Here is a 16,034-nt window from a genome sequence, read left to right as displayed (position 1 = left end):
TTTGCTCGCTTTCTTAGCTGAAGGAGCAGAGTATGGTGGAGAAAACTTGATCCGAGAGGAGAGCTTAGAGGCAGAGTCTCAGGAGGAGAGGACTGCAGACACAGCGGGGGAAAAACTAAATAGCCAGCCTGAGGAAGAGGAACAGACCTCCAGTACGGAGCAGTCCTCATTGGATCCTGAGGTAGAGCACGCACACATGCTGAACTACATGTACACTTTATCCCCGCATGGTTTCATTATATTAATGTCTAAAACATTGCCTCAGGAACTGAAATCAAGATCCAGTGTTGCTTGTGGAAGAGTAATTTTAATTTATGAAGTGCTGTTTTGCCTTAGAAAGGGCCGCAAGAGAAGAGCTTTTCTTTCACGTAACCTGAAATGCCCTCGTCGTGATTCCACCGCTCTCTTACTCCTTTTATTGGCCAATCTGGCAGTTGTTAAAGTGGCCAGCTGTTGAACAAGCCGAGTGGAATTTAGAAGCAGAGTGCTTATTTGCATTCCCATGCTTTTGCATTATTATGTGGTTGCTGGATTTATAGCTGTGACTCTTGAGTGGATCTCTCTGCAAACCCTCAGTTTATTATTCTGCCCAAAGGGGTCTACAGTAAAAGCCTGTGAGGACAACATAAATTTAGCTGACTTAGTAAAATCCTTTCCTTTTTATCCCTGACTTTTTCCTGCAAGACAAAGCTGAGATTACTGCAAAACCTTCTACCTTCTGTCAGCTGACTGTGATTGATCTCTGGCAGGGAGACGAGGAGTTTAGGCTGGACTCTATGCTGGTGGACCATGAAGCACTCATGGAAAGGATCAACACCTGGAACTTCCAGATCTTTGAGCTGATGGAGATGACGGGAGGAAAGACTGGCAGGATTCTCAGCTATGTTAGTGCTTTGTACCTCTAAGTATTAAAAGATCCTTTTGAGATGATTAAGCTAATAAAAGGCCTGAGTTTTGGGAAAATGCAATTGAGAGGGTTTTTTTCACTTGGGTGGAAAACATGGTTCTCTTTTAGCTAATTAAAACTTCTCCCGTTTAGTTGAATCCACGAAATTACACACTTTTATTGTCTGATCTGATGTGACTGGCATTTCATAGATTTAGCTGAATGTAATGCGAGTGGTCCTTCTCAGTACTCCGTGCCAGTAAACAAGAATCTGCAGGGACTCAATGGCTCACTGCTTGTCTTATCTTAATGAAGTTCTGTTTTTACATTCTCTCAGGTGGCGTACACTTTGTTCCAGGACACGGGTCTGTTCGAAATCTTCAAAATCCCTATGCAGGAATTCATGACGTACTTTTGCGCTCTGGAGAGCGGCTATCGTGACATCCCCTGTGAGAATTAAAAAATCTTGTTGAAGTGTAACTTGAAAACTGGGTTAGAATTGTTCCAGTAATTCTCAAATTGGACCACGGTGAAGATTTGTGTCCTGTGAAGCTGAGAACGGTTGGAAACAATTCCAGTCAAGTGTTAACTTGGTGTTTTTTTCTGTTCTTCCTTCAGATCACAACCGTGTACATGCCACTGACGTCCTTCATGCGGTGTGGTATCTTACCACCCGGCCAATCCCAGGCTTTCAGCAGATCCATAATGAGCATGTCACAGGAAGTGATACAGGTACATCTGTACTCTCACGCTCCATTATAGTTTTGGCATCAAGAAACTTTGAGGTCTGCAGGTGTTGCTGAGGCAGGGATGTGTAGTGTCCTGGTAACTGAAGGTTGTAGGTTCAAATCCCACAATGGCCGATTCATGATGTACCATCATTGTGCCCTTAGACGAGGCACTGGATGAAACGGTTATATGGAGTACATGATGAACAGATTCAGGTTAGAGCATCTGTATTGTCAGTCATGTCTCTAAATATATCTCGCATACCTCCTGATCCATCAGAAGTAAATTAGAGGCCGTCGCCGCTGCCCGGTCTTTGTTATTCCAGCCAGTGGCGCAAATGCTGTCCGATAAGAGATTCTCTTACGATTGAGATCTGAGGTGGCTGCTGGCTCAGCATGTTCGAGGCTTATTTTAAGTCTGCTGATGGCCCTTGTAATTTCTCAAATGGAGTTGACTCTGAGTCACTCTGCTGCTGTTCTACGCAGCAGCCAGCTCTGGCAGGCAGAGGTGTTGAATCACACTGAGACCAGTGACTTCACTAGCTGGCTCAAATGCAGAGTTGCAAAATATTTAAAAATCTTTGGGAAAGAGATGCAGTATGGTTTCAGAATATTTGGTTTGCTGTAAAAACAGTCAGCTTAATTGCAGCCTCTTGGCAGTGTTTGATTCATTAGTGACGTTTTAAAGCATATGCAAGTTTGAATTAGCAGGGAAGAAATAATGCAAAAAAAAAAAAACTTCCCTGAACAGATGTTGACATGCATGTATGTATGTGTGCGTGTATAGGTGTGTGTGTGTGTGTGTGCGTGCTAAGTTTTTATTTTTTATTTGCTGAACAATTTGTGTATAGTGTATATTTACTTTTAAATAAATAAATTTCTAATTTCATGTAAATGTTTTTTTAGAGGATTATTATAATGAATTTATTTTAATAAATAAGTTTCATATAAAAATGCTGCACTTTTCTATGGTTACATAGTGGTATTAGATATTAGAGGGTTTTTTTTACGTTTAAGGTATCTAAATTGGATATATTTAGCATCTTACATTCCCATTTCGCCTGATTTGACTTTGATTACTTTCTTAAGTTGAACTCAAAAGAAGATATTTTGAAGAACCAAACAGTTGTTGGTCCCCATTGACTTTCATAGTAGGGAAGAAATACTTTGGAAGTCAATAGGAACCATCAGCTAATTTATTACCAGCATTCTTCAATATATCATCTTTTATGGCCATCAATCAATGAATTTCCATTACTTTATATTATAATGTTGTGATGTCTAAATTCAATTATAGCATGTAAAGAAATTGCTTTAGTGTTCAGTATTTTAAATTTGTTTAGAAAAAATGCTACCAAATAAATTTTAAAATCAGCCATTTATCAGTTATTTGCCACACCATGACATTTGTATTATTGTGGAATCACTTGTGATTAGCTGATAATTTAAATTGTCAATTATTGGCTAATTCACATTCTTAAAATAAAGCGAGTTCAGAAAATTAGATTGCATGTGTCATCTAGGTGGTTATGTAAGATACCGTATTGATTTTCAAATGGACTGTCACCTGGAAAGAATCTGTAGTAGTGTTCCATCACTGTTCTTTGTATTTATTAGATTCGGACAGTGGAATTTCCCCAGGCAGGGTGGCATATGCCACGTCCAAAAGCTCCTCATTTTCAGATGACAGTTACGGCTGTCTGGCCTGGAATATCCCTGCGCTGGAACTCATGGCACTATATGTAGCAGCTGCTATGCATGACTATGATCATCCTGGTCGCACAAATGCCTTTCTTGTAGCCACTAACGCTCCTCAGGTAAGTCATGAGCAATGCCCAAAATTGTAGTTTAGAAGAACCTTTAAATTTGTAAAGTTCATTTGGTTCTGAATAGCTCATGAACAGTTTTTGGCTGTTTGATCTAGTTTTCACACTGTTGTGTCAAGAAGTGAAACCAGCCCACGGTTCTTTTATCAGAAGCGTATGCTTTTGTAATCAGAGCAGGGAACCTCTTGACTCGTGCACACCATGTTTCTCTCTCCTTTTCTTCATCCTTCTTTCCTTATTTCCACCTCTCCACACACTCTCACACACAGGCGGTGTTGTATAATGACCGTTCAGTTTTGGAGAACCACCATGCAGCCTCTGCCTGGAGCCTGTTTCTTTCCCAGCCAGAGTTCAACTTCCTGTGCAGTTTGGACCATGTTGAGTTTAAGCGTTTTCGGTTCCTAGTCATCGAGGCCATCCTTGCAACAGACCTGAAGAAGCACTTTGACTTCCTAGCAGAGTTTAATTCCAAGGTCAGTAGTAGGGGTGCATCGATATGGTATCATCAATAATCAGTAACAAGGGCAATAGCTTATACAGTAAATCAGACCAACTCTTAACTACTGCTTTTTATTTTTTTGCTGATCATTTTTTCTTTTTTTTAAGTAATGTCTAACCTAATGTATAACTTCTAGTTTAAAGGTTTAATGAACCTATGGGTGCTAGATGCTGACTAGAGGAATCAACATGACCAGACATAGAAAAACATTTGCAAAATTATAATATTAAATACATTGCTCAATTATTAATAATGGCTTTTATTATTATCAATGTTGAAGACAGTGGTTTGGTGGATTCTTTAATGAATAGAAAGTTCAAAAGAACAGCACTCATTTGAAATAGAAATCTTGGTCACACTTTATATTAGGTGGCCTTAACTACTATGTACTTGCATCAATCACTTGCATCAATCACTTCTGCTGTCATTGAGGTGGGATACGGCTAAGGTTAGGGACAGGTTTGGTGGCATAGGTAGGTACATACATAAGGTGTATGGGATGGGTCAACAGTGTAATTATAAATGTAAAAATTAATTGTAAATGTAATTACATGCAGGTATTTTTTAAAATATAAGTAGAATGTAGAAACGTGTGTACACAATAAGTGCACTGTATAAAATGATTCATTTAAATGTAAGTACATAGTAGTAAAGGCCACCTACTATAATATGGGACCAAAAAATTTTATACCATTACAAAATGCCTTTACTGTGACTTTTGATAAACGTAATGCATCATTGCTTAGTTTAAAATCATAAATTCTAATATTAAGCAACAAAAACTTAACATTGATGATAAGAAATATTTCTTGAGCACCAAATCAGCATTTGACACTGGATCATGTGACACTGAAGACTGGAGTAATGGCTGCTGAAAATTCAGCTTTGCCATTGCAGGAATAAATTACATTTTAAAATATGTTCAAAGAGAAAACAGGTATAGTAAATTGTAATAATATTTCACAATATTATTTGCAAATTGCAATAATATTGTACTTTTGATCAAATAAATGCAACCTTGGTGAGCATAAGAGCCTTCTTTCAAAAACATTCAAACTTATTTATTCAACACTTTTGATCAGAAGTCTGTTTATAAATGTATAATTTGATACATATCTCCTGAACATGCCTACTGCAGGAAATTGTGCTATTTTTAGGTTAATCCTCTGATTGATCCTTTTCTTTTTTGCAGGTTAATGATGTGAATAGTCCAGGCATCGACTGGACTAATGAAAATGACAGGTTGTTAGTGTGCCAAGTGTGCATTAAGCTGGCAGATATTAATGGGCCAGCCAAAGACCGCAGCCTACACCTCAAATGGACAGAGGGCATCGTCAATGAGTTTTATGAGCAGGTATGTCCTATTCTCTTCACATAACGTACAAAACATTGAGCAACATAACATCAACATTTGTGCATTTTTGCATTTCCGCCTTCATAGGGTGATGAAGAAGCCACTCTAGGATTACCCATCAGTCCTTTCATGGATCGCTCGGCACCACAGTTAGCTAAGCTGCAGGAGTCTTTTATCACGCACATCGTTGGGCCTCTTTGTAACTCCTACGATGCTGCCGGCCTGCTGCCGGGATACTGGATTGACGAGGAGGGCTCAGACGACGAAGAAGAGACGGAAGACATCGAAACGGAAGATGAAGAGCTGGATGAGGATCTTGAACCAAGTATGAATATACAGTAGTGAAATACAGAATTTGTAAAAAGCGAGACCATTTGTGTTTAGATTTTTATTTAGCAAGTACTTAGGTATCTCACACTAATCGAGTAGTTTTCCTTTCAGAGAGGAGGAAGGGTCAACGGCGGTTATTCTGCAGCATCATGCAGCACTTAACAGACAACCACAAGGTGTGGAAGAAGACCATCGAAGAAGAGGAGAAGGCCAAAGAGCTGGAGACTCAGCAGCAGCAACAGCAGTCCGAGAGCCCCAGCCTTCCTCCATCCACCTCCTCCTCCGACGACATCCAGGTCATTCAAGAGGAGGCTGAGGAAGAGGAACGGCAGTAGCAAGAGGGGAAGGTCAAGAAACGAAGCTCGCCGAGGGGCTTACGCAGAGTTGGATGACCCCTCCCTCTCCTTCACCTATACAAACACACACATTGACACCCAGAGGAAGACCCTAGCGGATCTCCCCGCGCTGAAATTCGTCACTGTGCCGACACTCTGAAGCTAATGCAGTTCACATTGTGTTGAAAAAAAGGCCTTACTACTGTGAGAGGACCCTTTGGTGGGAACCCCACTCCTATGCACTTTCACCCCATGGAGAATCAGCGGAGAACGAACAGAGCTTTGAAGATGCCGAACCATGTTGCGAGATAGAAACCAGGTGGAGAAGAACACAGGCAGGGGAATCATGAATCATGCCATCCCATGCTTCCCTGTCTGTGACGCTGCCTTGAAAGTAGCGCTCTTAACTCTCCCGTAGGTACTTATGTCCAAAAGGACACGAAAAAGACAATGATGTAATTGACACCCGTTACCAAAGCGAACAGTTCAAAAACATAGAAAGACTGCGACTGAAGCCGTTTCAGGCTCAGTGTCAGGAAGCATAACTCAAAATGTGCCTGTCTGAACTTAAAAAAATATATATATAAAATATTGTTTGTTTTTATTTTTCTTGTGGTCCAGAAAATGGGCTATGTACGCTGCACTGTATGTGCAGTCCCCAATTCATGCTGGCGACATAAAACACTGTATTACTGAACAGAGTCATTAGGACAAGTGGAAATGCTGACATTTTGACTGAAAAATGACCTGACTTCTGCATCGTTTTGGATGCTTTTTACTCATGTTGATCACCTTCTTGCAGTTTTTTGTTTGCCTTTGTTGTTTGTAAGGTTGTTTCTTTCTTTTTTTTCCATTTGTGGTGTCCCCCGCTCCCTCTTTTTCCTCTTCAGGAACGCTGAGTTGCCAATCGTTCTCTGTAAAGTCAGTCTGTGCTTAAAAGCATAGCAAATGGGACAGGAATGCTGTTCAAATGAAGGGACGTTTCTCCTTTTTTACGTTTAAATAGATATATTTTTTCACGGTTACTCAGGATTCATGTGAAGGATCGATCCTTGTTTTTTGCGAAAATTTAATTCTGCAGTTTCAACTTGCACGTCGAACGTTATTTTCAGTGGTGGGTTTCTATTTTTTGTATGAATATCTTGAAAGTTGCTAACAACAAGAGATGCTCCCCCTAAATGCAGTGTCCTAGACATTAACCATCCTTATCAGCTGCTCCAGACCAGTATATCCATGTTTATTTTTTTCAAAGACCTCCTGTTAAGAATTGGGAGCCAGGAAAGTTACTGAAATCTAAATGTTTGAGTTAGCATGCATGTCATAGACTAAGCATTGCTTTGGGGTGACTTCACGTTTGGCATTATTTGAACATGCTTGTACTTTAATTATTGCCAAACGCAAAAACCGGCCAGTTCATTTTCAAGGAATCCAGGGTTTCTCCTTGAAAGCTGTACTTTTGTTTTTTTCCTTGGTATTTTCTTATTCTTCACCATAAGGCAGGTTTAATACTAATAGTTCTATATTTTTTTGTCTGAAGCAAGAACTCTAGGCATTCCACTAGAATAATGAGGGGATGATGGGGAGGTGGAGACAAACCTGGGTTTCTGGGTCTCTTTCTCTCTCTTGGTCTGCCTCACCTCAACAAAAACTAATTTTGTCTCTGTAGAAGAAAGTTCTCAAGTAGGCAGTGTAAATCAAGCTAGTATATTTAAGAGTAAAAAAAATAATAATTATAAATGTGCACATTTTACTACCAAACAAGTGTTTAACCTCTGCACAGAAAGAATACTTGCATATATAAATATATATAATATTATATATTTTTTAATTAATCAACAATGCGTCTGTTTTCTACATACAGCTGACATATATTGTACATTGAGACCATGTAATTATCATCTTGTTTCAGGAGTTTTTAAAAAAATCTAATGCTATTTACAGATGTGGATGTGTTTGGGTGTTGTGTTTTTCAGTTTGTTAGTTTTTTTTTTTTTTTTTTTTTGGGGTGCACTGTCTTTTGTTCCTGCCCATAACCACTCTTTGCTAAAAGCCCCTAATTTCTAAAGCTGGCGGCGATGCCGGATGCCTACCTGTCTCTGTCTCTCTTTGTGGGTTTGTTCATTAGTCACTTTTTTGGCCTGTGCTCAGGATGTGTTCTGTGTTGGGGGCTTGTGCGCACCCAAAGCAGCTTGTGGTGCTTCTCTCTCTCTCTCTTTCTGACCAGACTGTGTGTTCATCAGTTCTTGGATCCGGGACTCCAGTGTGGCTCAGTTCGTCCCTCCTCCCCTCCACTTCACTGAGCTCACCCTGGCTGGGCTCAAACCCACGCACTCTGAACTTCATTCAGGTTGCCAAGCAGGGTGACAGCAGATCAGAGCGTCACGGCACCCCCATCCCCTCGTGTTGACCACTTGCTCGACTGTGGTATCTCACTTTTGGGGGTTCGTCGCACCACAGTAACCTCCGACGATCCTGTCATCAGTACCTTTATGATGGCATTCACTTTTTTATGTAGCATTTAAATAGCAATGTCTGATGTAACCATTCAGCCTTTTCAGGGTTGTGGGGGAGAATTGACTTTTTTGTTATTATTTATAGCTGTCATAAAAGCACCATCCCTGAACAAGAGTTTCACTCTCTCAATTGATTTCTGCCTGTCTGTCATTTTTTCTGTGTTCTGCGTTTTGCATGAGAGCGGATGTGTATTTTACTGTTCTAAGTCAGGGGTTTTCAAACTAGTGTGTGACGAGGGCCTGCAAAAAAATATGTAGTGAAAAAATGTATTTTAAGGCCGTCAGGGAATGTATTTTAGGGCTGTAAGAGAAGTCAATCTTTGCACTTACGATATTAATGAAATCTATTGACAGTACTAGTTTTTAAACAGTAAGAAAAAATCTGCATGTTTTGTTCACTGAGGCAAAAATACAGAAAAAACTTTGTGAAATACTGTAAATTCACTTTATAAACTTTTTCAACAGTCATTAGTCCAGTCTTCAGTGTCACATGATCCTTCAGAAATCATTTTAATATGCTAATTTAGTGCTCAAGAAACATTTCTTATCTCAACACAGCTATGCTGCTTTATATTTTTGTGAAAACCACAAAGCATTTTTTCAGGATCCTTTGATGAATACAACATTATGAACATCTTTACTGTCACTTTTGATCGATTTAATCTTCGACGAGTATTTATTTCTTTAAAAATGTACTGACCCCACACTTTTGACTGTATGTAGTTTGTATTTTTCCCCGCTTTTTTTAGCTCGAGCTGTCAACTCAAATATTTTTAGATAAAAATTAGTGGACCCCTTATCAAAGACATAAGAAAATAATTCTCAGATACTCGGTCTACTTATGAGGAAAGCATTTATGTTTTAAATTTACAGTCTATTAAAGGCATTTTATTTATAAAAAATTATTGTCTCTTGTCAATCATCTCGAAAATACATTTGACAATTTACTTGAACAATTTGACTTTTTTATTGATCGTTTTTATATACATGAAAATTTCTCAGGGTCCCTAAGGGATCAAAATTGTTGGGGGTCCTTGCCATCAAAACGTTTAAAAACCCCCGTTCTTGTTAACCGTAGAATCATAATACTTGCGCAAACCACATTATCCAGGTACACATGTAACGTTTTAATCGCACCACCGCAGTGAAGGAAGAAGCACTGAACAACATGTTTTTAACATCATCTAAGTGTGCTTACTGAGCATCATCCAGTTGCATGTTGCTGCTTATTTCCTTTGTGTTCAGATGAAAGCCCAAGTGTTCTCCTGGGAGGAACTGCCTGTAAGATGACAGTCAGTGGATGATGAGTCCCCAAGTGTAGGTCATATGAAAGGCCAGCCTTATCTCTTCAGATGACAGCATCTCTGTGACAGCTTACCCAAAGCAACAATGCCTCTACCCATCACTCCGCTTTTAATTGAGTTTTCCGGTCCTGAGCAGTTTGTCTAAGTGGTGCCAAGACGACACAGAGAGGAAATGAAAATATTTTTACAGTAACAACATAGGGGGTTTGAAGGCACCGCAGAAGGAAAATAAGATATTCCATGCTGTTGAAAATCATTAATTTTTGATATGTGCCAAATCAATTCATACAACTGCAAGAGTTACTCAGGTTTCTATCTACATGCTCCTTTTCCAGCTTTATATGGTGTATAATTGGCTTCGGAAAATTCCAGCAGTTGAAAGAGGTCGCAGACAGAAAGCTTTTAGGATCAGCAGTAAAACCCAACACGCAAAAGAAAGGCTTATTTTGTCTTTATTTTATACAAGTTTTTTTTTGTCAGGTTTTTCTTTTTTTTTATAACATGCAAAACAAAAACTTGTTAAACATGAACTAAAAATAATTTTGAGCTATAAAATGTATATTGGAGTCCAGCTGTTCACGAAAGCACCTTTTTTTCCCTCAGAAATATTGCAGCTCAAGTTTCTCGACAGTCTCTTTCCATTGAGATAAACTAGGGACAGGGCCGTTATTGCAGAATCGATATATGGCATTAAACCAACGGGAGTCATGAAGCATTTCCAAAAGTTTCTGGGAAAGGCAGCTGTTCTCCTCTCACTTGCCTGACTCCAGAAATGGGGGAATTCAAGTAATGCTGGAAAAGACAGACCTCCAAACCATTATAGAGGTAAACCCTGTCAATCATTGACACAATAGCTCTTCTCATATTGACAAGCACAATGTTCGGTTTGCTACACAGTACACTTATTGGTTCAAGTTATGAAAGACACATGCTACATTTATCTTGATACCCTCATGTACATTCTTATTTGGTCACACACGTGCTCATTATTTGCTCTCCAGAGCATGTGTTCTGTAACAGTTGTCTTATCACTCTCAGGCTGGGTTCTGTGAAACTATGGAGGTTCTGAGAATTTAACTAGTCAATATCAGAGGTCAGTATTCCCCGCTGAAAACCTGGTGGAATTTAAGACGGGGAACTGCTCTGCTGTTTGCATTTCTTAGTAGGATCCCCTGAGGTGAGTGCATGTGTTCCAGAGCTCACAGGGCAAGGTTTACTGCTGTCTCCTGATGGCACATATGAAGGGTCATGCCTAGTTTCGGAGAGAGGCTTGGAATAAAGCCTTCAGGGAACTGAAGATGGAACCTCTGGAGCAACGTGGTGAAGAACAAGAACATCTCCAGCCTGGCCAACTGCTCTCCCAGACAGTGCCGCTTACCTAAAGACAAACACACATAAATCAGATACATCAGAACAACGAAATGCTTTTAGACTGAACGATTCTCAAATATCTTCTGTTTACCTATTGAGAAAGGAAGAAATGCTTCATGCCGGACAAATTTGCCATTACAGTCGAGGAACCGCTCTGGACAGAAGATGGATGGATTGCTCCAGTACTTCTCATCAGAATGCACCGAGTAAAAGTTAGTGATGACCATGGTGCCCCTGGGGATAGTGTAGCCACGCACCACCGCATCTTGAGACGTAGCGTGGAAGATGCCTAGTGGGACGACATTGCAAAAGCACAGGACTTCATGCAGCACTGCCTCCACATACGGCATGCTCTGCTTGTCTTCAAGAGCAGGTGGCCTGCCATTCAGGATGCAATCGATCTCCATTTGGACCTTTTATGCACGGAAAAAACATAACATGATTAGTGCAACGACATTAAAGTGATGTAAATGAGAAAAAAATACCCATTGCTCTGTGGGCACCAACCTTGTATCCTGGGATACAGAGCCATGTAGAGCATAGCCCAGCGCAGACAATTTGTGGTAGTCTCTGTACCCGCAATGATGAGTTCTGCAACAGAGAATATGAGATTATCTTGAGAAAAAGATGTAGCTTTATTGGTGGTGCTCTGCTCCATTTCGTCCAAATAAGCATCAATGTAATGTTGTGGCGACTGGGGTACCCTATCCTGCGAGAAGCGCTTGATGATTTGCAGAAGGAAGTCGTAGACCTCATTGGCGTGGCGGAAGAGCTTTTGGTGCTTCCCAAAGGGCACGTACTCCATCCAGGGGAAGGCGTTGTACAGGAAAGCCCAGCCACTGGCTGCCAGCTCAACATTCTCGCTGAAGATCTCAATCATGTGCTGAAAATCTCTGTTGTCGTAGGTGAAAAGTTGCCCGAAGATAATGAGGTTGGTGATGTTGGAGACGGCATTGGTCACGAGATGCTTAGGGTTAAAGGGCTTCCCCTGATGCTGGTCAATGGCATCGAGAAAAAACAGGCACTCCTCAGAAATCCTCTCAAACATTCGCTGACCGCTGCCACAGTAGCGGAAGCAGTTCACAGCCAGTTTGTCGTGTTCAATCCAGCCTCGACCGTATTTGCAGTTCAGAAGGCCTAGACAGAGAACAAACAATGCTGAGAGAGGTCGCTTTAAATATGGAAACAAAGTTTATCTAATGATAAACTTTTCTGTATGTTTAACCAGAGATTATTAGTCAAACAGTACTAGTTCCATGGGTTAAACACAGATTACAAGAACTGCGATACTGATAAAGTGATAACCTCATGTGTGACTGTCAGCTCTTCTTTAGTTATTGCCCCAACTCATGCCAGAGCCTTTTCTCTGAATCACCCAGACAGTTAAAGGAATAGTTCACAAAAATGAAGAAATCTTTCATTCACTTACCCTCATGTTGTTCTAAACCTGTGTACTATTACATATTCAGCATAAAACTAAAGGAGATTTTTTTTTCCTTTCCCAGACATCATTTTATAGTGACCATGACTGTTAAGATCCAAAACGAAAAAACACCATAAAACTATTTGTGTTGCACAGATCAAAATTCAAGTTATTCAGTGGAATATGACAGTTTACTGTAGTTTTATGGTGTTTTTTAATTTTTTTTTTTTATAAAATCTTGTGTGTTCCATAGAAACAATAACTTTATGTAGGTTTAGAAGGACATGAAAGGGAATTAAAAAAAACGTACATTTTTGGGTGAACTGTTCCTTTAATTTAGATCACTCTGCAGCGATCTATTCTGGGAAATCATTCTAAAATAAATGATTCTATAAGGAACCACTTACCTCCCATTTTTGTCATCTTCTGAAATAAAGGGAGGGGTGGACGGTCTGCAAAAACCTCACTTTGGTGATATAGGTACTCTTTAATGGCATCATAACCATTTAGAATAACAGTCGAGATTCCTCCCAGGTCTAGACTGAAAATCTGGATAATAAAATAGCAATATTCATTAATCCACTCCCCTGCCAAACATATTTCTACTAATGAAGGAGTATAATTAGAAGGCTACATTCACTCTCATTGATACAGTGAGGAAATGAATTAGGCATGCTGACTCAGCATCTCTTGGCCATTCTGCAAAACTGAGTGCTGCTGCGCTCTGCCAAAAACGCAACGGCAAATGCAAGGCTCTTTTGTTCTTTTCAAGCCCCCAGCTACACTTCTCACGACTCGACGCGACACGACGCGTCAAGAAGAAAACGCTGTGATTCACTAACACGGACCAATAAGCTGTGAGCTCGATGAGAGAATTCAGGAGTAAAACGAATGAATACCTGGAGAACTTTAGTTTTAGTGGACAGACTCCCACTTAATAAAAAAATAACAACAATAATAATAATAATTAAATAAAGTGTATTTAACTACTATGTACTAACATTTAAATTATTCATTTATTACAATGCTTATATTGCGTTGAAAATACAAGAATAAGTAGCCTATATTATTATTATTATTGATAGTTTTACTGGTAATAGCTATGCACTACCAGTAAACGTTTTTGTACAGGATGATTTTTTTTTAAGAATTCTTTTCTGCTCACCAAGCCGCAACAACGGACGATTCCACTGTGGACAACTTCATTCATTACAAGACAGGGTGTAAGATGCAATATGCTACATAATTATCATGTGGTGGCTTAAACTCGCTTTTTAAATGGCAAAACCATATATCAGCAAAAACGTGAAGTTAAAAGCAGACAAGTCTACTGTATATTATGTGATTATGTGCAAGAAAATAAGAAACAGTGAGGAGTGAGAGTGAAGTGTCATTCGTACCTGTCCGTGGATATCACTCTACCTCTTCATGTAGACGTGAGGCTCTGTGGCTAGGGACAGAATATTCCCTATCATGGGTAAAGGTGTTGGTCCAGGGGGAAACCCTCGGGGTCTCCGCTGCTTTACGAGTTGGCGAACTACCAGCAAAATGAAGAGTGTAACGAACAAACTGCCCAGACATATGAGCGTTTGCTCCCAAGAAACAGAGATGTCAACCGTTTAATCGATACCATTTATATGCAAACACTTTAGGATAATCTGTGCTTTCTGAAAAGTTTCTTGCGCTCCGTTCTCTGTCAGTCAGTGTATTGGGAGATCATCTTGCACATGTTGCTCTATATCCCCCGCCTCTGGCGGAAAGAGCGTTTTGGATTAACTTGCACTGTGTTTGATTAAACGGTGGCCAGAACTATGATCGCGAGAATTCAGACCGATTTATTTTCATTAGGGCAGGCGGTCACAGCTACGTTTCCAAGCAGGCTCTTCTTTGTAATTTACAACATGTAACTTACGTGGCCACAAATCAAAAAAGGAATTTGAAGCGGAAACCTTTTCTTTGAATTAATGGTTGATTAATCGAACCTTTGGAATTTGTTCACAAAAAATGACTCGTTCACTAATTCATTCAGTGCCCATCTCTGCGCTTACATCGGTGCTCCACTAGGCGGGGACAAGCGAGAGTGAAGCAGCCTATATGTATTAGGCCTATTAAATGAATCATTTGCTGGACCGATTCAAAACAAGTCTTTTCTGTACTAAACTTGACGTGGTTGCAAATCTACTTAAAAACCACCCACCAATTACAACACAGTAGAACTTTTCCTCCATTTTGATAAATGACCTTGTATTACCTGTAGTAATAAACAAGTTACACAATGTCTTTAAGTAGCCTATGCCATTTTTACGAAACCTTTCTTGAATGACCGAAAGTAGAGCCGGAATTTTTTCATGGGATTTTAATGTTAATTTAATTGGCCTTCTCGTTCAGTCGGTAAGCAGATCTTCACGAACAAAATAGTTATTCAGTTTAAAATGACTGAATTCACAGTTCCTACTCGAATGCTATTTGCTCGTGCTACACTCAGTCTTTTGATTGTTATATTATAGCCTACACTGCATTTATATTAGGTATCTGTACGCTGATATAGTGCATTTAATTATTTAAATAAAAGCATTATGTAGGCTACCATGTATTGCACGTAAGCATTTATAAACATAAACAGGGTTTGATGATATTATCAAGTGCTAGGCACTGCAGAATCATTCATATTTAAAACTCAATAGTTTGTCATAATGTATTACTGATATTTAATTAGGAAATTGTATTCACGTTAATGCAACCAAAAATTCAGAACCAACAGTTGAATTCAAGAAAGCACAAAGCATTTGTACTTCCAGTGCATAAAGTCACTAAATAAAAGCACAAATAAAATAAATAAGTAGTCTTATATATGCTATCAATTAACAACACCTCAGAAAAAAAGTGAGTAGTGCCTTCAGAGCAGCATAAACCTTTTATCTTAATTGCAACCTATAAAAATTGCATGAGCTGATATTTATAAACTGTGTACTGTGGGAAATGCTGTCTTGAGAACATAATAGATTTGAAGAGGAAAAACAAAGCAAATGTCTTTGCATAACCGAAATCAAACCAACCTCTGATGATTTTATACTTTTAAAGGATGTGTGAATGAAGTTTCAGAGTGTTAATTATAGTAATTTGCTCATAAATCATCCTGTTTTTGTTTTGTTGTTTTTTTTCCAGTAGAGATTTTCCACACTGATGATGCTCCATTCCATGGTATCTTAGGCCTTATTATCTATGAAGTTTTCTACTGAGCCATTCCATCGGTATGGATAGATAAATCCGGCAAGTCTCAGAGGATTCTGGAAAGACTGCAGTGTTTGTGATATATAATGAGGACATCTAGAAAATTCGATGTATCCTCCCATAAGAAACACATCTTATTATGGATTTGCTATAGCACAGTGAAAATTCAGTCAACATAGATTAATCAATAAAGGAAAGTGAGACCTCACGAAAAGAAATCCTTTGCTGTGATTG

General features: G+C 39.4%; 1 protein-coding gene and 1 pseudogene across 2 annotated transcripts in view; one reads left to right on the top strand and one right to left on the bottom strand.

Annotated features, from left to right (window-relative positions):
• LOC306884709 (cGMP-inhibited 3',5'-cyclic phosphodiesterase 3B-like) overlaps nucleotides 1-7,662 on the top strand; it is a 46,600-nt gene extending 38,938 nt beyond the window's left edge. The window contains exons 8-16 of the mRNA XM_079440828.1: nucleotides 18-181; nucleotides 750-884; nucleotides 1,224-1,335; nucleotides 1,505-1,618; nucleotides 3,232-3,431; nucleotides 3,710-3,913; nucleotides 5,132-5,293; nucleotides 5,381-5,618; nucleotides 5,735-7,662. Coding sequence (XP_079296954.1) covers nucleotides 18-181; nucleotides 750-884; nucleotides 1,224-1,335; nucleotides 1,505-1,618; nucleotides 3,232-3,431; nucleotides 3,710-3,913; nucleotides 5,132-5,293; nucleotides 5,381-5,618; nucleotides 5,735-5,958 — 1,553 coding nt within the window. The 3' untranslated portion in view covers nucleotides 5,959-7,662. The remainder of the gene's footprint in view (nucleotides 1-17; nucleotides 182-749; nucleotides 885-1,223; nucleotides 1,336-1,504; nucleotides 1,619-3,231; nucleotides 3,432-3,709; nucleotides 3,914-5,131; nucleotides 5,294-5,380; nucleotides 5,619-5,734) is intronic.
• A 3,326-nt stretch (nucleotides 7,663-10,988) lies between these two features.
• On the bottom strand, nucleotides 10,989-14,202 carry LOC306882696 (vitamin D 25-hydroxylase-like; annotated as a pseudogene). The gene is made up of 5 exons: nucleotides 13,970-14,202; nucleotides 12,977-13,118; nucleotides 11,650-12,283; nucleotides 11,238-11,560; nucleotides 10,989-11,153 (listed from the first exon to the last, which is right to left on the bottom strand). The product of its transcript is annotated as a vitamin D 25-hydroxylase-like (transcript).
• Nucleotides 14,203-16,034: the final 1,832 nt, after the last annotated feature.

Source organism: Barbus barbus, assembly GCF_936440315.1.
Source record: "Barbus barbus genome assembly, chromosome: 2".
NCBI lineage: Eukaryota > Metazoa > Chordata > Actinopteri > Cypriniformes > Cyprinidae > Barbus > Barbus barbus.
This window is presented reverse-complemented; position numbering and strand designations above follow the sequence as displayed.